This window comes from Maylandia zebra, linkage group LG14 (assembly GCF_041146795.1).
Source record: "Maylandia zebra isolate NMK-2024a linkage group LG14, Mzebra_GT3a, whole genome shotgun sequence".
NCBI lineage: Eukaryota > Metazoa > Chordata > Actinopteri > Cichliformes > Cichlidae > Maylandia > Maylandia zebra.
Window position 1 is genome coordinate 35,791,027 of NC_135180.1, and position 26,679 is coordinate 35,817,705.

The 26,679-nt window shown below is 40.5% G+C and overlaps 1 protein-coding gene across 2 annotated transcripts; it reads right to left on the reverse strand.

Moving 5' to 3' along the window:
• Positions 1 to 866: 866 nt before the first annotated feature.
• LOC101470783 (cullin-5) lies at positions 867 to 25,561 on the reverse strand. Of its 2 annotated transcripts, none has more exons than XM_004569652.2 (19): positions 25,469 to 25,561; positions 22,560 to 22,669; positions 18,982 to 19,081; positions 18,195 to 18,371; positions 17,516 to 17,657; positions 17,059 to 17,204; positions 16,796 to 16,876; positions 15,134 to 15,227; positions 14,593 to 14,723; positions 14,076 to 14,183; positions 13,363 to 13,427; positions 13,124 to 13,256; positions 12,900 to 13,031; positions 11,953 to 12,076; positions 11,568 to 11,743; positions 10,550 to 10,711; positions 9,521 to 9,639; positions 9,217 to 9,340; positions 867 to 8,248 (listed from the first exon to the last, which is right to left on the reverse strand). In XM_004569652.2, the coding sequence occupies exons 1-19, from the start codon at positions 25,490 to 25,492 to the stop codon at positions 8,054 to 8,056; spliced, it is 2,343 nt and encodes a 780-aa protein (XP_004569709.1). In that variant the 5' UTR covers positions 25,493 to 25,561; the 3' UTR covers positions 867 to 8,053. The 2 variants fall into 2 exon arrangements, with proteins under 2 accessions (XP_004569709.1, XP_004569710.1); XM_004569653.3 differs by lacking the exon at positions 25,469 to 25,561 and adding an exon at positions 25,033 to 25,400.
• Between the last annotated feature and the right edge of the window lie 1,118 nt (positions 25,562 to 26,679).

Here is a 26,679-nt window from a genome sequence, read left to right on the forward strand (position 1 = left end):
TGATGTTTGTTGGGAGTGAGCAGGATGGACAGGATAGAGGCAGCTGATCCACAGATAATCCTGCAGTGAGAGCTTGTCCTTTAATAACACAATTTATCTGCAAAATAACAAGTTTAAAAATAAATGTTATGGATAAAAAGTATAATCTACGTGCAAAATATAGTTTAGTAGAAACATATGCATATAACAGGTGTCATTATATGACCCCCTGCTGGTCTCTAGTCTTTGTTTTTAAAGGTTTAGTAAGCAAAAGACCATTTGACCTGAGACTTGTGTAGTGTTTATTAACTCAGAGTTAGTGTTTATACTGAGGGTTGTTGGAACATTAATAAACCCAGTGTTCCTGTAACTGTGTGGTGTATGGAGCACATGATTGTGGCCCATACACCATCTCTTAAAATGTAAATATTCAGCATAAATTCTCATAGATTTATTTAAAAAAAAAACTTAAATAAAAAAATCGAGGTCATTCACTGTGACATTGCATTTGTTTATTTACCATTTTCTTAATTAACTTAATATGAAGTAAGATTAGATTAGATGAAACTTTATTAATCCCTCGGGTGGGTTCCTCCAGGAAATTGAACTGCAGAATAAGTCTGCAAACTACATCAAGTCCTTGTAATTTATCTTCTTGATAAATAAACACCCGAGTATAACCCACTCGTGTTAAATTGAGGTCATTTGGGTTGTTTTTTTGAAGCAATAAGCTCAAGTAATTTCTTTAAATGCATTAAATTTTACAGCAACTGGAAGTAGGAAGAAAACATTTGTCTTTATTTTGCCAGTAAATAAATTGTTCAACTTTAAAAAAAATATTTAAAACAAGCAAAAACAAAGCAGTACTCAAAAGAAGCACTCTCATCCCACTTTGATTTTTTTCTTTTATTGCCAACACACACTTTTAAAGTCCTTCCTTGATGTCATAGCAAACATTCAGCTGGTTTTCAGGCTGTGGCTGATTGTGTTTAGTTCAAGTGTTGTCGTCACACAAGGCTACAGTAAAATCTGACTTCTGTGCAGTGCAGGCCGGGTTTTCACATGAGACAACCAAAAGAAAAAGAAAAGAATCACTCAGTCTTTTAACTTCAGCTGTGGTTAATCCAAATGTTTCAAACGAGAGTAAAATGCAAAAATCAGACAATATATCTTTAAAAAAGGGGAGGGGCATAAAATGAGATCACACAGGTGGTGACACCCTTGTTTTTAGTTGGAAAAAGAAATTTTACATTGAGAAAAACTTTGAAACTCTACTCACACATCCTTTCACAGTGGTGAAAGCTTCCTCATATTTACTTTTTAAACCCTCATTTTCTTTGGGAATCATGTCATTAATACATTTAACGAGCTGTGGGATGTTTCTGCAGTTGGGTTTGACTTTTGTGGAACATGTTGCTGAAATAAAATCTAAGGTTTATTAAAAAAGATTTGATATGTTGTCTTTGTATTGTTTTTGTTTAAATAAAGATACAAACTGAAATGATGGGATTCTCTTTATTTAAATTTCACATTCTGAACAGCTTGTTTTTGGAGAGAGTGAATTAGCTTTGGAAGTTACGGAAGTTTAAAGGCGTCCACTTATGCTTATTTCCATATTTTGATGATTGGGTTCTGATAGAGTAGCTTTGCATGACTCGAAGATCGAAATCATTCTTATTTTTTTTTCGTTCAGTCTTTCCCTTCATACTCAAAACAATCTGCTTCCATCCAATTTTTATGACCTCAACTAAATACTTATATTTACTGCTGTGTTTTTTTTAATCTTAAAAATGTTTCCCCAACAATTTGTCAGTTTCCTTCTTTGAAAACCTTTCATAGTTTTCTGTAAGATAATCTGCCCACCTGTGTGGTAAAGATCATGGAAAGTTGTGAGGAAATATATTTATGTTTTTAGACATTACGGGTAAATTCCCATTTCTAATCCCTGTGTTGTGCTTAAAAGTGGGAATGAATCATTGTGATGTTTTGTAGTGAACCATGGCTAACACAGCTATAATGCAAAGATTTACTGCTGCAGAAGCCCTGAGACAGACATTTAATGCCCAAACTGACAGCTCAGCTGATGTAGGAATGAGTCCAGTCGACTCCTTTTTGCACAAAAATGATCAAAAACTAATGAATAAACAAATGACTAAGAATATTATAAAATGTCTGTGTAGGTTCCCAGTTATCCAGGTCATGGTACTCTAAGGAGCTTGGATTTTGTTTTAATTTTCTTGAAGATGTTCCACCCCTCATCAGAGAAGCTTCTTCAGTTCTAAGACATATCTTAGAATACGTCATAGATAGGGAAACAGTATAGGTACGATAAACACAGACAGAGCCATTTAAAACAAGTGTCCATTTCATGAGTTTCTATTATAATATCTGGTACTGATGCAAAGTTTATAGTCTCCTAAAAGATCAGGAGAGAAACCTTAAGCTAAATAATGGGGTCATAAATGACACTACTCTGTCATTTTAGCCAGTAAAATAGCTTCTAACAGTACATGTATATGACATACAGTGAGAAGAATAAAAGGTTCCCTTTATTGAAGACTGACAGCTTGTGAAATGATGCAGTGAAACTGAAAAACCTCTGAAGAAATTCAAGTTTGTCAGCCTGTATAAACAATTCAAGTGAGGCTCGGGTTCAGCCAGTAGTCTGACAGGCAACAGGTATGCTTACCCTCTGAGTTCAGTCTGTTTACATGGTAATAGTTGAAAACTAGCACTTAATACAAAGCAGAGCTGAAGCTGATGGAAATTCAGTTAAACTGGAGGTGTTCAGTTCTACATAACTGACATATTAAACAAAAAGCATTAAAGTGATTAGAAAACGAATTCTAAATTTCTCAAAGTGTGGCCACACAGGGAAGGATGCCTTAACTTTCTTTGAATTCAAACCCAAAGTTGTCAAATAAGCAAAGAGTGAGTGAGACTGAGCTCGTCTGTTGTTGTTACTATAACAGCAAACCTTGCAAACATTAACAAATAAAGCTGATGTCAAAAATTAACAGGACAAAAACCCACAAACACCAAAAAGGATTTGTACAATTTTCTGTGAGGGCTGAATAGAAAGGACAGAGTTACAGTAACCCACCCTCTGGAAGCCACAAATACATCTGACGGATTGGTTGTTGCACATACCTCTCATTATGAGTTAAAACTTATAAACTTCAGAACAAGTGAGAAGATTACAAACATCATCTGGATTCATGAATGCCTGAGCTAAATTTAGAAGATTTAGATTTGTATGTCAGGAAGTAGAGCAGGTCATCTTATAATTGTAAAGTTGTTGGTTCCCTGGCTGCTCCAGTCTAGACACCAAATATCCTTGGGCAGGATACCAACCCCAAGCTACTCTCCAATACATCCATGGGATGATGAATGAAAACTATTCTTAAGAAAGCACAGAATAAAAGTGCTTATATGAATGAATCAAGCTGGGGTCACAGGATAGAGCATTTATGTGCGCTACCCTGTGACCCTGACAAGGATAAACAGAAGAAAATGGATGGATGGTTGTTATTTCAGTCTTAAACTTTGAAGACAACCACTAGCCCGGCTATGAGCTCAGCATCAGTAGGATAATTTCTATCAACAGTGAGGTGAAGTCTGAGAAAAACAAAAGAGAAAAAAATAATTAAATGGCAGATTCAAAGCTGAAAGTTTTGTTTCAGTGCCTGAAATATTTTTGGAGATTTGTAAGTACAAATCCAGCTTTGTACCTTGATGCCCTTCTGTAATCTCACTGGTGACATTTCCCCCCTCCAACTACAGATTACTGACAGATTAACAAACTTGAATTTCTTAGTTTTTCACAAGTTATCATTTCTGAGCACCAACCATCGAAAAAATGATTTTCAGACCAAGTTTCTGTGATTGTTGGAACTTCTTCAATCAAAACGACACAGTACACCTTGAGGCCAGAAGTTAAAACTCAACCAGAAAAAGATGCTTATCAGAAACAATAAACAAAGGAAGGACCCACCCCAAAAATATTTAGTGTGCTGGGTCCAGTTATTGATCCATTTCATCCAGTTAGCTGTATGTGCATTTGAGGATTTACGCCTATAAATAAACCCAGCTAGTGATGTCACCTATGACTGTGGATCTGAAACTGAATAAATCTGAAACAGCAGTTTAAAAACAAAAAAAGGAGATTGAGTATTGGTGGGTTGCAAAGCAGGTTGCAGATAACCTGTAAGCAGGGTAAAGCAGCTTAACACATGCACAGTACGAGACACACAGATTAGATTCTCAGAGGTTTTAACTATCCTAAGAGACGGGGATCATGCATGCTGACCTGATAGTCGTGGAGCAATTCTTCTTTTTTAGATCTTTATAGGCAAACCAAACCTCTAAAACCACCGGAACAAGCGGAATAAGAGGTTAGATGGTGCACCATATTTGGGATTTTGTGCCAGTTCTGCTGTACGTCTCTGTGCTTTGTGTGACAGATTACTGCAGGTTTAACTGTTTAACTCCTCAACTCTGACAGAAAATAAGAATAAAGCAGCCCAGCACTGAGACTTAAGAGTTTTGGGATAGATTTTTCTCTTCAGAAAACCAGAGGAGGAAACCCCCTACTGACTAACACAGAGACAGATGAGACTGAATATAATTAAATGAGTGTTTTTCCTCACAGATCACACAAAGAAAGAACTCATTAAAGTCCCTCAGTGTCCTCAAATGTGTTTAAAAATACAACAGGGTATCATCTGCAAAAAACAAACAAAAAACAACAACTAAGTGAGCCAGGCCTGTGCATAGAGAATAAAACTGCATATAATGCGACTGACATGTGCAGTTAGTTTCATCTCAGGTGAAACCTGAGGCAGACGGCCTCACTGCATTCAGAAGAGTTCACAATAATCCGAAAACTCCAGCGTTTTTTAAAATGGTTTTTTTTGCACGTCAGTGTGTAAAATGGATTATTCTCAACATCAATGTGTCGCAGTAACAAACTTAAAAGCGGCTTCAGCATTTTGACAAAATTGCAGATAAATCTTTATGTGGAAAGTGAAATAAATTAGACTAACAGTTTTTTTTTTGCAGGCTAAAACAGAGGAGAGAGCGTCAGTAAGTCAGTACTGTTTAAGTCACTACTGTTTAAGTCAGTACTGCAACGGCAACAGACGTGTTTGCAAAAACAAGGCAAGAAAAAAAAATGGACAAAAAGTAACATTCCTCATAAATACAGAATAAATATTAAAAAACAAACAAACAAAAAACAACCCCACACATTCACAGTCGTCTTTCTTTTTCCTCACTGCTCACAGGATTTGATTCTCAGTTCAACAAGAGCAAAAAGATTCCCAGTGCAACTGATAAAAATCAGCCACGTTTTTTTAATATGAAGGGATCACCTCTGGAAGGTGAGCTTGGCATCAAAACATAGCTAAAAATGAAACCTTTTCATGCCATAGCGTGGTCTGATCCTCCACCTATCCCTCATGGTGAGATGACTACTGAAGGTTTACCCAAAACGCACTTTTTCTCCAGGATACCAAAACCTGGTTCTGTTACTCAGAATTATAGACATTAAAATGCAGAGGAGTAATTTCACTGCGGGGACTAACACATTATTTACATTATTATAATTCCGTGTCCAAAAATCATGGAAAAAACTAAAACTCTGTTAAGGTGATGACACGTGGAGTGAAGTTAATCTGGAGTTATGAGGGCTGAAAAATGCTGGAAATTAATAAATTAAAAAGTTCAATCTTCCACTCAACCCTGTGTACTTTAAGGGTCTGCAACTCACCCCTAAGTGAGTTGCAGACATAGTGTGATGTAAAGTTTGACACGTCTTCATTAAATTCCCTAAAGTAATTTTACAGAAACAACATCTGCTGATTGTGAGGGGTGGGGGGCACTGATTGGTTCTCCATATTTACCTCAGCAGCTTTTTATTCTCTATAATTCACTGCAGCTGATCTCGCATTCACTGACCGGTCAGCTGACAAAATACATTTTCACACTCATTTTGAAGATGTTGCAGAGGCTACAGCACCAAATGACAATCAGGTGAGAAAGAGCAGAAGAAGAACTCGTTACTTTTAGAGGGTTGTTTCCCGTTTAGTGGAATTTTTGGTGCCCTGCACCAATCAGACACTGGATTATTGTTTATCCTCAACACATTTCCTCGATTTAAGTTGGCCTTATGTGAGTATAAGCTTATCAAATGTTTATAGATTGTATGGAAAATGCTAAGATTTTGGTTAAATATGATAAAACAGCCTCTGTGCCTTTACTGTATGTAACATGGTGTTTACTGCAGTGCGCGGTCACCTCCCAAAGGTCGCTGAATTCTTTAACATAGGGAAATAGCACATTAGCCTGAACAGGAAGTTCATAGTTGTCTTTTTTCTTTAAGGTGTCGTCCTGTGCCAGATTTATGATAAGTATATAAAGTGTAATGGATCTGCTGTACAGCACATCTGCATATTTTCCTTTGCAATTTTACAACTTTCATCTCTAAAAATTGTTTTGGTTCGACCCCCTGACACATCCTGTGATTTTGTTTTATTTAATTCCCCCTAAACGTTTGGAGCTTCACTGTGTGGTGGCAGGTGTTTCTAGGTCCTCATTATGGTAATAAAAAGGGAAACGTTTTCACTTTTTCATCATTTACTCCAACTCCATTAGCATGGAGCAAATTCAGAGCTCTGGTGTGATGAGAAACAATCGTGTTGTTGCTCTGGACCAAGTGTGTAGAATAAGTTCAGCTTGTTTTGAGGCAGTCACCAATCTTTTAAAGGCTTTTGTGATTCAGAGACAAACTGACAATTCTAAATAGTTTTTATGTCCCGGTGATAACGGAACTAAAGTTATGGCTGCAGAATCGTGAGAGCTGCTTTAAAGGGACTAAATTGTTGCTTTGCTTCAAACACTATGAAGGTTTATGGGCTGAAGGTGATTTGTAGGTTTCTGAGAGTTCAGGCAGAAAGGAAGAACAAAAGGGTGCACACACATCACACAAACTTAGACAGTGTTCTGCTTTGGAAAAAGGTCCAAACACCAGCAGCTCATTCAAACCTTAAGTAAAAGCAACAGAGCAGCTGTGTGGTTTTCTCTAACTGTGCAAAAAAAAACAAAACAAAAAAACAAACAGAGACACTCTTAGAATGAATGAGGTAAAAATTTAGACACTGAACTTCCATCTGAGTGCGTGCACAGTCCAGACCTCACACACTGGGGCAGTTACACTTTCTCGTTTTGTTCTTGAGGCTCTGCAAAGATGACGTCACCTGCAGCCCGGTCAGGGGATCACAAAAAAAATCTGAATACCAGCATTTAAATTCCCAACCCTTTCTGAAACAACCAAAGTGTGACAGATTCTCCACTGAAGGGGGAAAAAAAATTATAGAGCAGCATGCTGTTGAAAGTGCACACACACATACAAACACGCACAACTAAAAGATCAGATACACACCATGCACTCAAACACACACACACACACGATTTGGCAAAATACTCCTCGGTAGTTTGAACTTGTCTCTCTCCTCCTCGATGGCAGCTTTCACTCTGCATTCCCTCTTCGAGTATTAGATCAGTGTAGGACAGGAGGGATGCTGAATGGCTGCGGCTAACATGGCAGCCGTCGCATGAAGTGAAAGCAAAGGACTGATATCAGCTTTGTTCTCCTTTTCTGCCCTCACTCCTTCTCCACCTCCTTCTCCGAAGTCCACTGCTGATGAAAGTAAGGCAGGAAGTATTCAATAACATCACTATTTTTTCTTCTTCTGAGCTGCTGGCGGACGGCGCACGCCGCCGTTCCTCTCCTCTGAGCAGACACTAGAGGGCAGCAGGGACAAACACACGGCCAGATGACTCAACGCTACGGCTTGAAATGACACTCCGGTAACACACTGGCGTCTCACAAACACAAACAATAGCCACACTTTTGTTAAAAAGGCTTTTCCGTGTCCTTCAGCGCGCTCCCAGCCCTCTTCTCCTTCTTCAAACACATCCTTTAAGTCCTTGTTTGTCTCATCTCGCAGGTTTTAAAGCGCCAGATGCAGGCCAGTCGTAAAAAACAGCAAAACACACACTCCGTCCTCGCTGCCTAGGCCATGTAGATGAAGGTGTTGATGTCCGCCTCGTCCCTCTTTATGTATTTGTGCTCGATGAGCCACTCGATCTGCTCTTTTATCATCTTTTTCTGAGGCAGAAACATGTTCTTCAGGATCTCCACCAGCTCCGTCTGCAGCTGGGCGTTGCTGATCCGCTTCCTCATCTTCATGATTTGGATGATGGCCTCCTGGAGAGGAAAGAAAAGGAAATGTTAGAACTTTGTGTAGACCAGGGATGGACGACATTTCATTTAGAGGGTCGTACTGATTTAAGCCTGGATTATACTCTGCTCCTGTTATTAACCTGTTGTTAACTCTTTGAAGTCTGCCTCGTAGGCACATGGGCATTTGGTGAATTGTGGCGTAAATTCTCTACGGACGCGTCTGCACACAGGCATGAAGACGGCCACATGGACCCTCGTGCTAACTGTCTGATGAAGTCATTTACATTTACCGTTACATTGCCTTATCATTACTCTGTAAAATGTCCTGAAACGCACGGTCACATAAACAAACACAAATCCCACATAGATAACTACTGAGGACACACATACGAACTTTCTTGTAGTATTTACGTGTGAATACAAAGGTAGGTAGAAACAGGTAGAAACGGAGGCTGTGGCTGCTGTGCTGAGGTCAGAGTGCACTCAACCTTAACGACATCTTAACGGGTTCCTGGCTAGCTTGGCGTTAGCATGCTGGCTGTGCAGATGTTTGCTAAAGTTGTGTTTTTTTTTCATTCAATAAAAATAAAAGTAATGTTTATATCTCCGCTCCTCAAAGCTGTACCACGTCACAATTTTCTTCCTCCCACATACAAACTGAAATCAGCTGATTGTAGCGCAAGTGAAAAACATGAAGAAGAAAAGAAATAGTTTCATTTTTTTCTTGCCCAGCTTCCAGATAACTGAACAACTTTTGTAATGCAGGTAATGACATCAGTATAACTGTAATGAAATTAGTGAATTTAGTAAAGCCTGACTGTGCTTTACATTAATGAAAAATGTGATGTGATAACGGCAACACCCAGCACTGTTGTCGAGCCGTAACCTGCTCATGCCCCAGATGAGCTGAACAGAAGCAGCAGAGTTGAAGCATCTCTGTCCTGCAGCCATCAAGGCTGCACACAGTCTGTGCGGGTGGAGTGTTCCCGTACCTGAGTTCTCAGTATTCTGAGCTGAACGATTCCTTCATTCTCCTCTTCTCTCATTCGCTCTGTGGTCAGCTGCAGACGGCCAATCAAATTGATCTTTCCCCGCTTCTGAACTTTGGAGTTTTTACTGAGAAAAATGTCAACATTTAGACACAGATCAGTATCTGAATATTGGGACTTACACAGCGGTGATATAGAGGAGAGCTTTAGTTACTCCGTACATGAGTGGATTATAATAACAATGAAACATTTAAACATGTCCACATCATTTCCCGAGGTTAAGATTTGTATAAATGCCAAGACCTACATGAGAGAGAACTCCTGGTTGACGTAGAAGAGCGTGCCGTCTGTGAAGTCTTTGGGTGAGCTCACCGGGGGGTCGTAAGACAACACCTGCCTCTTCAGCTTCGGGAAGGCGACCAGAGACTGCACAGTGAGGAGAGAGCAGGAGACCTGAAGTTAAACTTTATCATCATCATCAGCCACAAATACTGCGTGTTAAAGGACAGCTTGACTCTTATTTAATCACCACTGATTTTCTGTGGGCATAACTGTTGCTAAGTTTCATTCTAGGATGTTTTTTTCTTTCCCTAGAATCGGTTACTGGTGTACGCTTAATAAGTCCATTCTTGGTCTGTTCCCATCTTACTTGCAGACGTACAGACAGGCGTTCACAGGCTCCTTCTCTGTGGAATTAGTTGCAAAATGAACCAAACCTAAAAGAGCTGCTCACGTTAAACAGCATTAAGCTCATTTTAACTGACCTGCAGACAGTTACTTCATGGCTGCTGGAACATTACTGCCCCCTTGTGGCATAACTGTGACAGTTACCTGTTACTATGTTTTTATGTCATGTAGTATTTTCATTAATGATCTTACATGTTTAAACTTCTTCCGTGTTGTTGCATGCATTATTAATCTATGTAACCACTGCTGGTTGACCCGATGCCTGCCTTTGCCGGGGCACTGCTGCAAAAGACATTTTTAATCTTAAGAGTCTTAAAATAAAAATGTAGTACAGGCAGTGCTAACAGCGCTGAGCACAGCTGACTCTGAGTTCAAACCTGCCTGTTGTCCAAAGGTTGAGAAGGAATAGATGTCCTTTCACTTCTCAAACAAAGTTAGACACAATCTTCCCTTTTATTTTAGAAGTCTTTTCACGTTTTAACCAAATCACAGTGTTGTTTAAACATCTGCCGTCTCCACTGGGTGGATGGCTTTGCAATACAGGCAGCGTTATCTCTACTACAAGTTACGAAGAATTGATGTAACCTCAGTAACTTTTAAATCCTCTGTATTTCTCGTCTAACTTGTAAGTGGAGAAATTCGGTCTGACCCAGAGTGTTCGGCGTAGCTCTGCGTCGGGCAGCTCTGTGGCCAGTTTGAGGTTCTCGAAGCTGATTCGCTCTCTGGGTCTCTGATTCCAGGCAAACAGCACGGCGAGCTGGAACGTCGTCACCTCCAGGTCGTACTGCCCCACTTCATTTTTAAAGGTGATCTGATCAGAGCAGAACCAAAGGACAAGGAAGGAAAGGCGAGTGTCAGTGCTGATTTGGTAGCCCGATATCTTCTAAAGAGAAAGGTGGGCAGCAGCAGGCTGTAAACAAAAGTTGCTAAAAAATACACCAGAATAACTCTCCAGTAGTCTCAACCAGCACTTCCAAAAGACTGTCAAGTTAAACTCTTTTTCTAACTTTCCATATGACCCAAAGAATCCCTGTTTGAAAACTGGAAAGTGTAAACAGAGGTGACCAGAAAAAAGATCACAGAGATAACAAACGTCTGAAGGAGAACAGTTCATGAAAATATGAGTAAAACTGAGAGAGTATCACCCGAGCGTGAGAAAATGCTCAGGTGTGCACACATGAGTATCATTTAAAAAGGATATTTTCAATAACTTGTGTTCTTTTTATTTAATCCAGTTCTTTTCTCAATTATTTACGTTTATGGACATTCTTGCATCCAAATTTCTTATAAAAGTCCTGTTTGATAATAAAATTGAAGATTTAGAGTTCCCTTAACTCCAAATATCAGGCGTTCTTCATAACAGAAGGCGTTAAGAAACAAAAATCTTCTATTTCCTAATTTGTAAAAATCAAAAATTTAATTTAATTTAAATTCCCAGAATCTCCCACACTGCTATATTTCTAGGGCTTTAATTCTGAAATGTACAGACAGGAAGATGCCCTGTTTTTTGCACATGCAGAAAAAATTTGAACAAATTTGTATGGATGACAGATAAACAAAGAAGAGATGAGAAAAACAGAAAAATGTATTCAGATTTTAGTTTCCAGGAGATTCGTGTTTTCCGCTCTTCATGGCAGCAGGAACTCTGCTGTACTCCACACACTCACAATGCCGTTGGACATGAGGTGATGCCAGTGGAGCTTCCGACCGCTGTGATTCCTCTTGTAGAAGTCCTCCACCTCGGGGATCAGGTCCTCCAGCTCTGTGGGCAGCGAGACGAAAACCTTCTCACTGCTTCGTGACCAGGCGCCGGCGTTCAGGATCTTAATGTTCACGCTGTCCGCTGCACGGAGAGGAAAAGATGAAGTGAATAATCAAGAGAAACCGTTTACGCTCGTTTTAATACGTGACACGTCATAATCAAAATGTGCTTTAACTGTTTGAGACATGTGCGGCACCATGCTACACATAATATCGCAGACATATGTCATAGCTAACGCATGTTAGCATAAAAATAGTTGCGCTGTATGCTACAGTGCGTGTGTGTGTTACCTGGCAGTGCCAGCTTGTTGTGTTTGTGCATCTCTTTGAAGACCTGATTGAGGTCCTCTGACACCTTGATGTCCTGAAACATCCTGGCAAGCTTGTTCACATAATCAGCAGGCATTCCCACTTCCTACAGCCACACACAGACACACAAAGGAAGCAATAAAATCAGACAAACGGGTAGTTTGATTATTAAACATCAGATTTACATCACATGGCATGATGTGATAAAATATTTAAAAGAACCAAAGCCTTCGTCTCTATCAAGTAACCAGTTTTTCTGCGTCGGGAAGAGCAGATGTTTTGCATAAGCACAAAAACATAAATCACTTACAGGACACCCTAGAAATGATAAAAGCACTTAAAACTGGCTTAATACTTTAATTTATACTAAAGCATATAGTTAGGGCTGGATCAGGTGACCCTGAATCCTTCCTTAGTTATGCTGCAATAGGTGTAGGCTGCTGGAGATTCCCATGATGCTCTGAGTATTTCTTCTTCAGTCACCCTTTTCACTCACTATGTGTTAACAGACCTCTCTGCATTGAATCATACTTGTTATTAATCTCTGTCTCTCTTCCACAGCATGTCTTTATCCTGTCTTCTTTCTCTCACCCCAACCGGTCGCAGTAGATGGCCCCGCCCCTCCCTGAGCCTGGTTCTGTCGGGGGTTTCTTCCTGTTAAAAGGGAGTTTTTCCTTCCCACTGTTGCCAAAGTGCTCACTCATAGGGGGTCATGTGCTTGTTGGGTTTTGTCTGTATGTATTATTGTAGGGTCTATCTTACAATATAAAGTGCCTGATGTTGTGATTTGGTGCTGTATAAATAAAACTGAATTGAATTTTGCTGCATTAATATATTAATGCGATATTAATACATATGTTAATATGTCGCTGAAATCAGTAGCGATTTTATGACTCTGCTGCTGAAAGTTCAAGAAAAGCTGAACTCACTCTCAGCCACTCCACCATGTTCTCTTCAATCTCGCTGTCGGCCGAAATGTCCAGGATGAGGCGCCTGGTCAGATGAGCTTTGTGGTAACGCATGAACACGTCTTTGTTCTGGACGTATTTCAGCACCAAGAGCTGCAAGGAGGGGAGAGAAAAGCATGAATCTGCGAGAGAACGAGAGAAGGGGAAGTCATAAATGGACTGATATGCTTTGAGATTAGACTCACCACTTCTTTGAGTTTGAGCTCAATTTCCTCTGAGGTCAGTTTCTTGCTGAGCGGGGTTTTCCTTAGCAGCATGTCACAGTAGTTTGCCAGCAGCTCCGGACACTTCGACTCCGGCTGAGTCTTCATTCCGACTCTGATTCAACAAGGAAATGCATTCACACATTTATGCACACACACACACACTGTGACCAGTTTTAACCAGCGACGAGCGATTTAAGACCCACAGTGGCCAAACATACCCTTTCTGTTTCATCGGCAGCTCCAGTTTGAAGATTGTGGCATCATTGACGACCGCTTTGTAAGCCTGCGAGGTAACAGAAAATACCACCGCAATGAGAAAAACAATTCTTAAAATACCAAAGAGCCCTAAAGCCTTTCCATTTCAGACAATAAATTGAAACAATTTGATTTCTTCACTAGTGGTTTTAGCAAAAGCACAGCAGACTAAAGATTCCCGAAGTCCTTGATAAACCAGCTAACAGCTGAACAAAATAACATGTGATGTTTGATTTCTACTGTAACCCTAACAGAGATCCCAGCAGCCCCCACCTCCAGTAGTCCATGCTGCTCTGATTTAAGATGTTCTGTTTATTTTAGCAGAAACCTCCTCGAATCAGCACAGATCAGGATGTGACAGTACGATGAATCCACATGTGTGAACACCGGATCACTTTTCTTCCCGGTGGATTACATTGGATAAATAAAGCTACAGTTAAGTTCTTATGAACCTGGAGTATTCGTGTAGAACCCTCCTGCTATTCTGAAGCTGTGCTGTAGCACCGACACTGTAAAAGTGAAACCTGTTCATATGAACTTTGACCAAAATACCAGCCCAAACGCTGCACCTGACCCTGACCTGTGAGGAATACACAGGCCTGCACATTCTCATTTAAATATCACTGGATATTTAAACTTAAAGGAGTGACTTCTTTGGAAGTCAGATAAAACAGACCTTATCTCTTGCTGTGAGGAAGCGTGGGTCATCCTGGAAAGCCTCCTTTACCAGCTTACTGAAGCGGTTAAACAAAGTCAGCAGCTGCTCCACATACTTTTCAGAGTCCTGGACAAACACACACACACATTAAAAATGACTGAGCATGCTGTCAGAGCAGACCTCGAATATTAACTTTCATCTTTCAAACATGCCAACAAACGGCTCATTCCATAAAAAATACAAAAAATGATTTCAAATCTCAAAAAGGTTCCCACTTAAATGAAGCCATGCAAGGTTTATTCATACTATGAATGTTTCCCGAGTACAACAAAGGAGTCCAAACCTTGCACTTAAAGAAAAAGAGCAACTTTAAAAGTGCCAGATTTCACCCGTACACCTGTAACTATGTTAAATGTATTTGCATGGCTTCATTAAATAAAAAACATTGAGCCGACTCTGAGGGGAACAGCTGCAGGAACTGACTGATTCTTCCTCGAGTGACCGTGGTTGCTGAAGTGTGTGTTTGTGCACGTACAGTAGTGATAGTCTCTGCAGCAGCCACCATGTCCGCTAGTCCAGCACTGATGATATGCTCCTCCAGGTCTTTCAGCATGGGCTCGATCCCGTTGGGAACCTTGTCCATCAGTGAAAACATGAGGTGCAGCTCTGCTCCAGAGAAAAGCAGCGTCACACACTGGACAAGAAGCACGTGGGATGAAACTAAAACTTCCTGCTCTTTCTGGCTCATGGAAAGCCCAGATGGCTGAGGACTGCCATAATCCAAGTCCTCAAAAAGATTTTTGCCAACTTAAAGAGTAAGCTGAACTTGTTCATTTAATTATAAATCCTTCTACTAATAAAAACAACTTGTGTCGTAAATGCTCACGAGCCCTGACTGTGGTTGGTGAACAAACAGCTCTACATGCAGGAAACCAGAGCAGAAGCAGTTTCTATCTTTAAATCGACCCTGACTGATGCAGCAGTGAATTTCAAAGCCACTATTTTCAGCAGATGTTATATTTTGTAGTGCGAATCAACAGAGTTAACTTCAGCAGCGACGTTGCTGAGGTACTCACTGACTGTCTCGTTGCGTTTGATCATTCCTGGACATTCGGCGAGGATTGTCTCTTTGAACGAGGTCACCAGAGCGTTCACGCAACACTCCATCAGCTGTGAGGATACACAGAACATACAGACTGCCGTTAGGACAAGATATAAATTAACAGGCAGCACGTACATTTAACAAGACTCCCGAAATTCAGTTTAAACTGAAACCAACACAGGAAGTGACCCTAAAAGAAAGGCCAGATGAAGGAAAGCACACACGGGAGGTTCAACACAACCAACGGATGACTGAGAGAAAGTTCAGTGATGAGCTGCTGACCTGAGGTTGTTTCCTCACGACTTCACAGGTGAAGTTGTTGTTACAACTACTTGTTACTTTCACAGGTGAAGTCGTAGGTGTACAAGATATAACAAGTTCTTTTTTCTTGCAGTCAGAAGTTTTGAGTTAAAGTAAGCATACGCAGGCTGCAAAACATATTTAGGAGCCCAAGCAGGCCCCATTTTTCCACAACAAAATATGTGACAAACAACAGAAGTTTGAAGCAAAGAGCCAGCATGGCAAACAAGATGGTGAAAACAGGTGGAGCTGAGTCAGCACCAGCTGTGCTTTTTACTGCAGTCAGAATTAAACCTGAGGGGGTAAAGGGTCCATGGCAACCCTTTCTTCATGAAAGCACCTGTTCAACAAGCTTAAACATGAAGAAAAGCATCTCCTTCTACCTTCAGGTGTGTCGACACAGCGACAGCACAACTCAATTAAAGTCAAATGAAAGCCGTTTGATTTCAGGTGAACTCCAGAAATAAAAAAGCCGTCTCTCTTTCTGGCAGCGATGCCTGCAGCATCCAGGCGGGTAGCAGAATAAACTTTAATTAGCTTATTCACTATGTTCATTTATTCATTATAACAGTGGCTCTCAAATTGGGGTGCCTGGACCCCAAGGGCTCCACGAGCCATATACTGGAAACATGTCGTGGCACATAAATACATGTGCATCACCCGGGCCTGAGCTAATTAGCCCAATGGACACATTTTTAAGTCCAAGCCAAACCAGCTAAAATTAGAAAGTATGACGACGGTTATGTTTGAGTTTGGCTTTATCGAGAATGACGATGGAAGACCAAAACGGGTTATGTGTCTTCGAGTGGTAGCAAATGAAGTCAGCCAAGCTAAAGCGTAAAGAGTTTTATCAGCATGAGGATCGTAAGGCAGCCCTTCGAAAACTTTTTACCCGCTGTAAGGAGGAGTCCCTGCCTCCCAAAAGTTTGAGAAGCTCTTAGTAGAAATAATTTTAGCCCAAAGTCATCTGGGATGAGCTCAAGCCCTCCCTCGACCGTGAACTGGATAAGCTGTTAGAAAAATGGATGGCTGGATGGATCGATACTAATTATTGTGCAGATTTAGATCATAGAATCAAAAATATAAATCTGCTAATTTGTTGGTTATATACATCAAGAAATACATAAATTATGAAGGCAAAGAAATTAACATGAGCTTTCTCCACAGGCCAATAATCTTATCTGTCCTACCTCGGTGTCATGTGTAGAGCACAATCAGGCTCGGTTACGATGTTCTGCATCAGTACACTGAATATAACGTGAGCAGATGATGGGACAGTTTGGAAACACACGTTCAGGACAGTAAAAGAACTTCTGTTCCTCTTAAAGACACTTACTGCTTGAACAGAGTTACATTCACGACGTGTTTCTAGATATCTAAGCGCTCTCTTCTCCTCCTCCCTCAGCTTCGCATCTGCCTGTAAGGAAACACACAGAAACACAGAAAATGAAGATTAGGTTCAAACAGCTAAAGCTTTCATTAATGCACAAAGCCAGGAGCACAACTTTATTCTACGCTCTGTCCTCAAAATGTTTTAAGGTGGACTTCTGTATTCATTAGTGGGATCATTTTATATGCATCAGTACTATTGTGGCGTACATATTTCATGTAGTTCTGGACACCGTTCTGCTGCAGGTAGGACGGCGCCTGAGTTCTGTAGAACCTCTCTGTAGAGTCCAGGTAGGCTTTCTCAAAGTTATCCCTGTAGATCTGCAGCTTGTCCTCCGGGTTAGAGCACAGGTTGACTGGTGGGAGAGAAGTAAGAAAGTGTTTATTTATATTTTTCAAGATTTTTTATAAACTATGATGACATTTTGGGGCTACTGAAGGCTGAATACAGTTTGTTTCCTCATAACTTGACATTTTCACTGTATATTTTTTACATTTTTTTCCCTTATCTTTCCTAAATTTATCACTTTGATTTCAAAAATATTGTTTTTGGCTTTTATTATCATTATTTTATCTTCTCTTCCGAGGCAGATTTGAACATCCACCATTCATGGGTTTTACAAATTGGATAAGCAGTGATGGAGCACATGCCCCCCCCCTGTCTTACCGTATGACTCTCGTACGCCTATCACGAGCTGAGAGTCAAAGGCCTCGCCCAGCCGCTCGGCGTGCACCAGCTTCATGGCGCTGTCCTGCAGGCGACTCTTAATGTTTGAAAAGATCGACTCGTTCCACGTGTCCAGCATCAGCTGTGAAAAATAAGGAGGGAGTTAAACAATAATACCATCAGTTTCCTGCAACCTGAGAATAGTGAAGCCGAATTTATTTATGAAGCACTTCTAACAAAACCTCCTGCTTGCTGAGTCACACTCCCTCACCCACAGCATCCCCCTCACTTCCGAGACCTTCCTCACAGAGATCAAATAAATATCGTATGAGTCATGTTTTAAGCTGTTCACTGATTCGAGATTTCGAGGCTAACTGACCCTTAGCTGCTCTCCACCGTCTACATATAACAGTTAAAATTCAATGTTTTCTTCTGCGTGAGCCTCTTCTTTCGCAGCCTTTCTGCCTTTTACTATTCTTCCACTTTGATATCTGCCCTCCCTACTAACGATTTCCACTTATGACTTTATAAAGTTCATAAAAGGCTTTGTCTTCTTTCATCTAATCCCCTCCTGCTTCTTTAGCTTTTCTTCACAATCAGCCGTCCACACCAGCCACCGTGTTTCCCTTCTGCTTCCTTTAGTGCTTCTGGTTCCCCAGCTCATATGTTGACCTCTCACCTTGCGTACAATGCTGTCCTCCATGTTGGTTTTCTTGTTGCTGCCTTGTTTTCCCATCAGTGTGATCTCCAGCTGACAGAAGGGTTTGGGCAGGATGTCGCACTGGGTGAAGAACTTCCTCCACTCCACAATGTAGGCTTTGAGGAGAGCTGTGTCGTCCTGGTGGCTCAGCACTCGCTGCGAAGATGGAGGTGATATGGATCAACCAGAAAACAAACAAACAAACAAACACACTCATCATGTCTGTGTTTGTCCCTTTCCAGAGTAAGCATGACAATTAAAGGTCACATCTGGTGGTTTTCATGCGTTTTATGGTCATGCTTGCTTCTAATAATTGATTAGTCTCTTATTTTGTACTAATTAGCAGATGTCTGTGTCTGTAGTTGTACAGTATATGGATGCAGCTTGCTAACCAAACCACCCAACTCTCAAAATGTATTTATATAGCACTAAATCACAACAACTGTCATCTTGAGGCATTTTATACTGTAAACAATGGACCTGGATGTGAGAGCCCAAATGTCTGATGAGGTCACATTGAAACAGGATTTAACCTTCCAGCTCCCCATCACCGATTTCATGACATGTTGTGGGGAAATCACAGTTAGCAAGTGAGTGTAAAGAGGCTCCTGGTCACTCTACTGAAGCAGGTCCCTTCTCTAAACCAATCACAGTACTCGTAGCTCTGAGAAGATGCCAGGAGCGAGTATGCAACATGTGGAAAAGGGCAACTTTGGACAATGACTCCGCCTAATCCTCCTGACATGATCTGAGTTTATCTGCTTACAGCTTGTGCTTGTTTGATGAAGTCGAGGATGTCGTCTTTGAGGGCTTGGTGGATTTTGGCTGGTCCTTTGTCATCCCATAGACACACAGCGTGAACATCTCTGGAGGACAGAAAGAGCACATCTGTGAGGCTTTAGACCTGAAATTTTTTAATGTAAACTTAAATTTAGAGTAATCTAAGCTTCTTCATAAAGCTCCTTTCTAGGTCAGAGGTCATCAGCTGCCTGACAGTAAAAAGTGCAAAGACAAAGCAAATACAGGTGCTTAACACAAACACCGAACCCCCCAAGAGAGTCTAAAAACTTTAACCCAAAACACCCACAGGTCTTAATGACAGTGGAAAACCACCCTCGCAACCACATCTGTGTCCACATGTGTTTAGACACCTTTCTATTATAACTTTCTTTAATAACATCCAAGCTCCTCGTGTTGCAGCTCAGGGCTGTGAAATTACTCAAACTTAGTGCAACATTCACTCCCTGCAATGCTACTGCATTTGTATTCAGCTCAAATGATTATTTTCCAATTAAATCATAATTAAAATACAAAGACATTCACTTTAAAAATTATTTTTAAGTTCAATAAATCTGTTTACGTGCTTAATTGAGTTACATCTCAGTAAAATACTTCTGGCAGTTCCCTTATTTCCCACGAGGTCACCACAGCAGATGGATCTGCATATTTCATTTGGCACTGATTTTATACTGGATGTTGTTCCTGATGCAACCCTCCCATCAGTCCAAGCGTTGGACTGACACTAGGAGTACATTAGATTGCCCCGACAACCCAAGGCTGGGCTTTAATCGTTACAATCACAACACTGATGATAATAACTGATTAGAAGAAGCCCCACCTCCACACCACAGGACCTGCTGTTCTGGAAATGTTCAGGCCGGTTTTCTCTTTTTTCTCACTTCCCAGTTTGCTGCACTGTGATAAACCTGAACCTGATCTGGATCCAGGATTTTTTTTTGCTCTCTGTGTCACTAAGAAATGAGGTTAGATAAGAAAATCTGGAGGTTTGACATCATATCTTTACAAATACATATCACATTAAAATAAGAACAACTGTGAGATGTTTCCTTCATGTTCAAAAGAGAATAGTCCAAATAAGCCCAGATGCAGATATTATTCTGGATCCAGGAACTCCAGCGTGATGTGGAGAAAATGATGTTTGCTGGTGGATCAAACCAGCAAACAACATTTTGCTGGTTTGATCCACCAACAAATGGTGGGTTGAGCTGTTTTCTTGGATAACTGAGTTTGGGGACTTTCTCCTGCTCGCCACGTTTATTTAATCCTTCTCACCTATAACTAAGCACCTTACATATGAACGCTCTGTGAGCTCCTGTCTCCACATGAAACGTTATAAACTTGCTAAAATTTCCATCAACTGTTGGACCACTCTCTCTTTAAACATCTTTGGATAAGATAAGAAGTCGCAGTAAAACTCTCCATGTTCCTGTTCTGCTATTTTCATCATATTTCTCAATACCAAATGACAAGTCACCAACTTCCTATTCACCTCTTTTGGCCTCCACACAGTTCAAGTTTAAATAGTGCAAAAATCACAAAAAAAAAGGCTTGCAGGGCTTTTAACCTATGAATCACACGATCTTCTGCAATCTTTGACAAGACTGAAGGCTAGATAAATGAAATTCTCCAACAAAGCTGTTACAAGTGCTTTACTAAATATAAATGTAATCCTCTATACAGCTCTTAATTCCTGAAATAGCACTTGCTACTTTCACGCCTTTTATGATTTAACACAAATTTTAAAGACAAAATCATCATATTTTCATGAGCAAACAGGTCAAAGCACTGGTGAAAAGATGCCTTGATGTCCTTGTGGGGTTTACTTGCAGCTGCTTGTTGTTTTCTATTCTATGAAGCGGTTATGGAAACACAAACTCCACACTACTTTGAGGATTCCCACATCTTCAGCCTTTGTAAGATATGTTTAATGCTACTGTGCATTAAATTCAAGACCAGTTTTATAGTTACCAAAACAGAAAAACCAACAACAAGTCTCCAGATGTTCAGCTCTGTGAGCTGTTAGGTGTCCCTGTTATTACTAACAACAAACTGCTCTGAGATGTTTTGGGCTACATCAGCTGCAAACTTGCTGTCTCGTCAGAAATGTTCTGGACTAACAGACTTAGCAGAACAAAAAATAGGGTTAAGTATTTTATTGTCTCCCGTTGGGGGTAACACCAACATGACCACACATGCACACATGAAACAGGCACACATTAGTAAGTAAAGATCTCAATGAGCTGTTTAATTCACAAAAGGGAAAAAAAAATCATATAATGCCCATGTTTACACAAAAGGAACTTGTACCTCCTTCAAGAAACCGACAGAGTTGGTGGGCCTGTCCACTCGTGCTTTATGGGAGGAAATATCAGAGTTACCTGTAACTAAACTACGAATAACAGTTTTCTCTGAGGTTTCCACAACACACTGGTTAGTCTGGAATCTAGCACAAGGATTTCTGTACAGAGATAACATAAAAGGTGAGCTAACGCATGTCAGAAAGGCTGAATTTAAAGGGACTGCTGGCATTTATACCACATTGATCTGGCCTTCTGATTACCACCCACTTTACGTCCCGAGGAGCAACTGTTCACTGAGCTACTTCTAATAAATGAATCTTAAAACACTGATATTAATACATTAGTTTTAGGTGAACAGAGGGCAACAACAGTGACGGCTCACTTTCTCAAGGGCTCCGTATGTAGAAGTGAATTTCCCCATTTACTTTCTCCACTGACCTTTTGGAAAATCCTAAATAGAAGATTTTTAAAGTTTGAACAAACCAACCTGCTCCGATTTGCATCATGACCATTAAAGATGTGATTTGGGAAAAAAAAAATTGTACAAAACCATGTGCATACTTACTTTTAACTGTGAAGGAACAACTCATTACATAAAGGACTACAAATCCCAGATTCCACAGAGAACGACTTCTAGCCTTCTTGAGTTTATTCCTTTTCATTATCGTGGTGTGTGCAGTAAAAATAGCCTCGGACCGATATGCTGCAGAGCTTCATTCCCGACTAATCACCGCTCTTGCAGTTTCTGAAGTTTTGCGTTCACTAAGTGACCCGACGTGCACTGGTTTAAACATTTCCATGGTAACAGCAACCTGCACCAATCAGTCGTTATTTAAATTTAGAATTGTGGGTCAAACAGTTCTTCATGACATTACAAATAAAATGTCTTTTTTTGGGTTAAAACAGCTGATATCGTATGGACGTGTGCTTTCTACAGGAGCGCCTAGCAGCATTTCACAATATTTCAGTCCACTTCACGTGGTTACAACATTATGGCTCATTATCAAAATTCCTGTGGAGGACGTGAACTGGATTTTTACTTCCAGAATCTCACTGTTGTGCTCTATAGATTCAGAAGCTTTAAGAGTTTTGAAAGATCTGCAGGACCTGTGAAAGCATTGCAGAACTATAACAACACCCGTTGAAGAACACCTGCATGAAAATGAACTAATAAAGCAGCTGCTTCCAGAAACGTCAGCAGGTGCTGTGTAACTAACGGACAAAGCAAAACAGCATCACTTACGAGAACAAGTCGAACCACTGTTGCTTGGTGACAGCTTCCTGTCTGAGCAGCTTGAGGACGATGGGCCGCATCAGATCCCACTTGTCCTCAAACTGCAGGGACCCCTTGTTCTGCAGGAGAGACATGGGATGGATGGGAGTAGGAGGAAGAAGAAAAACAGCCATGAGAACAGAGACGTGAAGACAGAAAGCAAGAATAGGCAGACGTACACAAATACAGACAAACGACCACAGGCCAGTCACTGCAGTGAAGTTTTTAATATTTTTACATAAGCAAGACTTTTAAACACTCGTGTGACACCTGTGGTAACATTTGCTGTTCAGCTGCACACATTTATATAAGATCTGGAAGAAGGAAAAGACGACTTTAGAGCAGAGGTTTTCAAACTTTTTCTGTTAAACTCACAGCAAAGTTCAAATCAGTGTTTGAACACACACCTGTATTTACATCTGTGCAAACTTAGAGACACTATAAGGAGGACTTAATGTATCAGAACAATATAGGCTTTAACCTTTATTTATTCAGGTGAGAGGGATTTAAAATGGCACAAAAACAACAGCCACACAGAACCACTGACTGCAACAGAAAGGTTCGGTTTCATTTCTTAATTTAAAGACTACCACAGCCACCAGTTCTTTCAGCTCTTTGTGTGGATTTCTAACAAACTGAAAAGCTTTGAGCCCCAACTCTGTCCTGACTTTGGGGACAAATATGTGTTAAATATCACGAAAACAAAGGCTTCACTGATTACGGTTTTTACACGTACACAGATAAGAGGAAACCAACCCAAGCGAGTGAGAAAAGACAACCACTTAGCTGTACTTGCATTTTGTCTTTTCTTTTAAAGAGCTATGCACCATTCCATTTATTTGAGCGGAATAAATAATTATAACGTATAATAAATTTCATCATCTTATTCTTTAGGAGCAGATGATCCACTCTAATCTAATAACATAAAAAAAAGCTTCTTTTTCAAAAGTAGTAATTATTTGTTAAAACCCCCAAAAACTTAACATTCATTTTGGACACAAACCTTCAATGTGTGTTTTAAAGACAAATTCTGATCTATAATTATGTCTTAATTCATGTATGTTGTGATCAATTTAATTGAATTCCCTTCAGCAGTTTGATCTTAGTAAGATTAGGTAACATTTAGCCATTTGAAAACAGCATGAACCTGGGTTTGTCGGCATGAACCTCCACTAGCATGCAGGCTGTTGTCATCACCTAATTTATTTCATTTTGCTCAGTTTCAAACCATCCACCAAATGGTTTTCCAGCCCTCTGTGAACATTTTTTTTTCTTTCTTTAGCTGACGGGTGATCGGTGCTGGTAGTTAGCTGTGGTTTGAGCCACACGCAAAACAAACCCCAAAACAAAATGATCCTGTTACACCCACTTTGACTTCCTGGTTTGTCTCTCACTCTCATAATCCCCATCATCCAGTAACTATGCAAACAGACCGAGCTACCTATGACAAAGGTTTTCTCTTTTTTCTCCCCCAGGGGAAATGACTGTGTACTGTTACATTAGTTTATATGCCATCTTACACAGTAATAATAAAATATTGGTTGTTTTACATCATTTGGGAACCACAGATTTAGAGTACTGGAGCACTTCTCATACTCTTTCTTCATATCTGCCCATCTAACACTTCATTTAAGCAATCAAAGCAAGGTTTTTGGAAGAATGACTCGATTTTAAGCACTCTGCAATGTTTAAGGACATTCATGGACTTTGATACATTTCAGCACTTTGTCACATTTCTGTTCAAATGTGCAGGGCTATGCTCGCTGTATTTAAGCCAGGCTGTTTTAGAAAGAGGGAAAAGCTCCCGACCTCAAGATTTTTCCTCTTGGCCTTTTCAACAACCTCTGGACCGTAAAATCAGAGAATTGTGGTGCAGAGAGAATGCTGCTCATCCTCTGGAGCTCATAATCTGACACAGACCTGACCAATTTACGCTCCTACCCCCACCTAAAGCCATGAGCTCTGGGTAGTGACAAAAGAATGAGATTGTGGATACAAACGCCGGAAATGAGCTTCCCCTGAAGAGTGTATGAGCTCAGCTTATGGACAGGGATAAGGTGAGGGGCTCTGTGATTTAGGAGGCACTCAAAGCAGAGCTCCTGCTCCTTCACACTGGGACACACTGGAGAGATCAAGTCTGCTTGAAAAACAGCACGTGTGTTTGCTCATCAAGTCTCCCAACAGTGTGACAGCAGTTAGGGTCAAGGGTCAGATGGGAGGGGAGCCGCCTGTCGATAATTATGTTCAGCACCGACCTGACCGCCTCTGTCATAGGTAGTAGCCCGGTGTGTTATTAACGTTTGCTGCTGGAAGACATTATGTTTAATGGAGGCTTTTGTAGATTTAGCAGGTTTCGGTTGCAGAGGGAGGGTGTCGGTTTACCGGCTGTTAGATCGCTAAAACCAATTAAGAATAAAGACCTGGCCAAAAGAAACGTATTTACGGTTGAGCTGCGGGGTTGACGCGATGTCCTGTCGGTTGATTTTCTCCCCGAACCGTGTTTCCCTGGCTTCAAGCTGGCTCCGGCTGTCGGTTCGTCGTCGCCGGCTTGAGGTGACCGGCTAACGGCTACGGTTTGGCTCGAGTTAAGAACCGCAGGAGACGGGCTCGGTTCTGCTTCTGCTCTGCTGGAGCCATACACGAATACCGGGGCAAACGGACTCCGATATTAACACCGGACAGACGACAGCGGTGACAACTGTGACTTCAGGCGCACCTATTTGTACATTTAATCCGTTTATTTAAAAATTAGCGCGCTTTTATGCAAAACACGGCACCGACAGCACATATCTCCGTTAGAGGCGTGAACACACACTGAAACGGAGAGACTGAATGTGCGCACAAGCATAGGAAATGCGATATATTCGAGAGCTTCTTACCTTTAACAAATTAGACGTCGCCATGTTTCTTCAACTTATCACCTCGCAGAATCTCGCGAGACTCCTGCTGGAGCCGGCTCAGCATTAGGTAATGTCAGCCCGCACAAAAGGAGCGTTTTTACTGTGAAATCTTCCCAGAAACCTTATTTCACACACACACGAAGGGGCGGAGGGCTTGTTCTCGTGGATCACGTGTCACAATTAGTCTTAACAAGTGCAACAATAAAATTGTGTAATAACATGGACTTATAACAACAACAACAATAATAATAATGTTGACTCATCTCTTTTGTGGTTGCTGTATAACTTTTTGGAAAGACTTTGAAAAGGATTAGGATTATTATTTTAGGGTGACATTGTATTAATAACCTTTTATTGAAATAGTTTAGAGGTGGTAAATATTTATATGCTATACTGTCTTATGCTGAATATTGGAGAATGCTTTTTATATCTCATTTTAAATCTTGTTCCAAACTGACATTGAGTTTTATTCTTAATCTGAAATTTAATTGTTATGTATTGTTTATATGATGGTATGTTGTACATGTGTTGTATGATGTAGAGTTTCTTTTTTTATTTGCTGTTATTTGGGATGGTGGGGATGAATGTTCACTCACAAATAGTCTTTCAGCCCTGTTGAGATTCTTTTGCTTTTCCTGCAGCTGACGGGTGGAGAGGTTTAAAGTAAATATTATTTATTGCAGTGATTTCTGTATCTGAACAAAGAAACAATTTCTAGTGCTTTACTGGATGATCTGGATTCATATGCAAACCATTTTTTTTACTATGAGATCAGCTTTCATTACAAACATTCACATGCTCACAGTTTTCAATCATTTTTGTGTAAAAAGGGAGTTTTGGCATCACATTTACAACAGATCTTTATGCCACACTTGGCCGGTTTAGCAGGGATGTGTTGCTGAAACTGCACCTGCCCTTGAAAGCTACCAACTGTTCATCCACACAGAAATCTGTTCAATGGAGAGAGTATTTGGGTAAAAAGGCTACAGACTATCCAAATATCCCTGAAGGCTTGTTTTGCCATGGGCTATTTGCCTGTTCTGGATTGCAGGTGTTAAACCTGCACATGCACTTCAGGATATCTCTGTCAAATTTTACAAATAAAATAATCATGTTATGTTCCCAAACCTTATTTGACTGAAAAGTGCCCCAAGACTTTTAACCATAGAGGTTAAGATGTCGTGGTTAAT

Coding starts and splice junctions, on each gene's coding strand:
- LOC101470783 (XM_004569652.2), bottom strand. CDS start 25,492: ATGGCGACGTCTAATTTGTTAAAG. Junction 15,228..16,795: donor AATGTAACTCTGTTCAAGCA/GTAAGTGTCTTT, acceptor GTATCCTCACAG/CTGATGGAGTGTTGCGTGAA. Junction 13,257..13,362: donor CTGCCGATGAAACAGAAAGG/GTATGTTTGGCC, acceptor TTGTTGAATCAG/AGTCGGAATGAAGACTCAGC.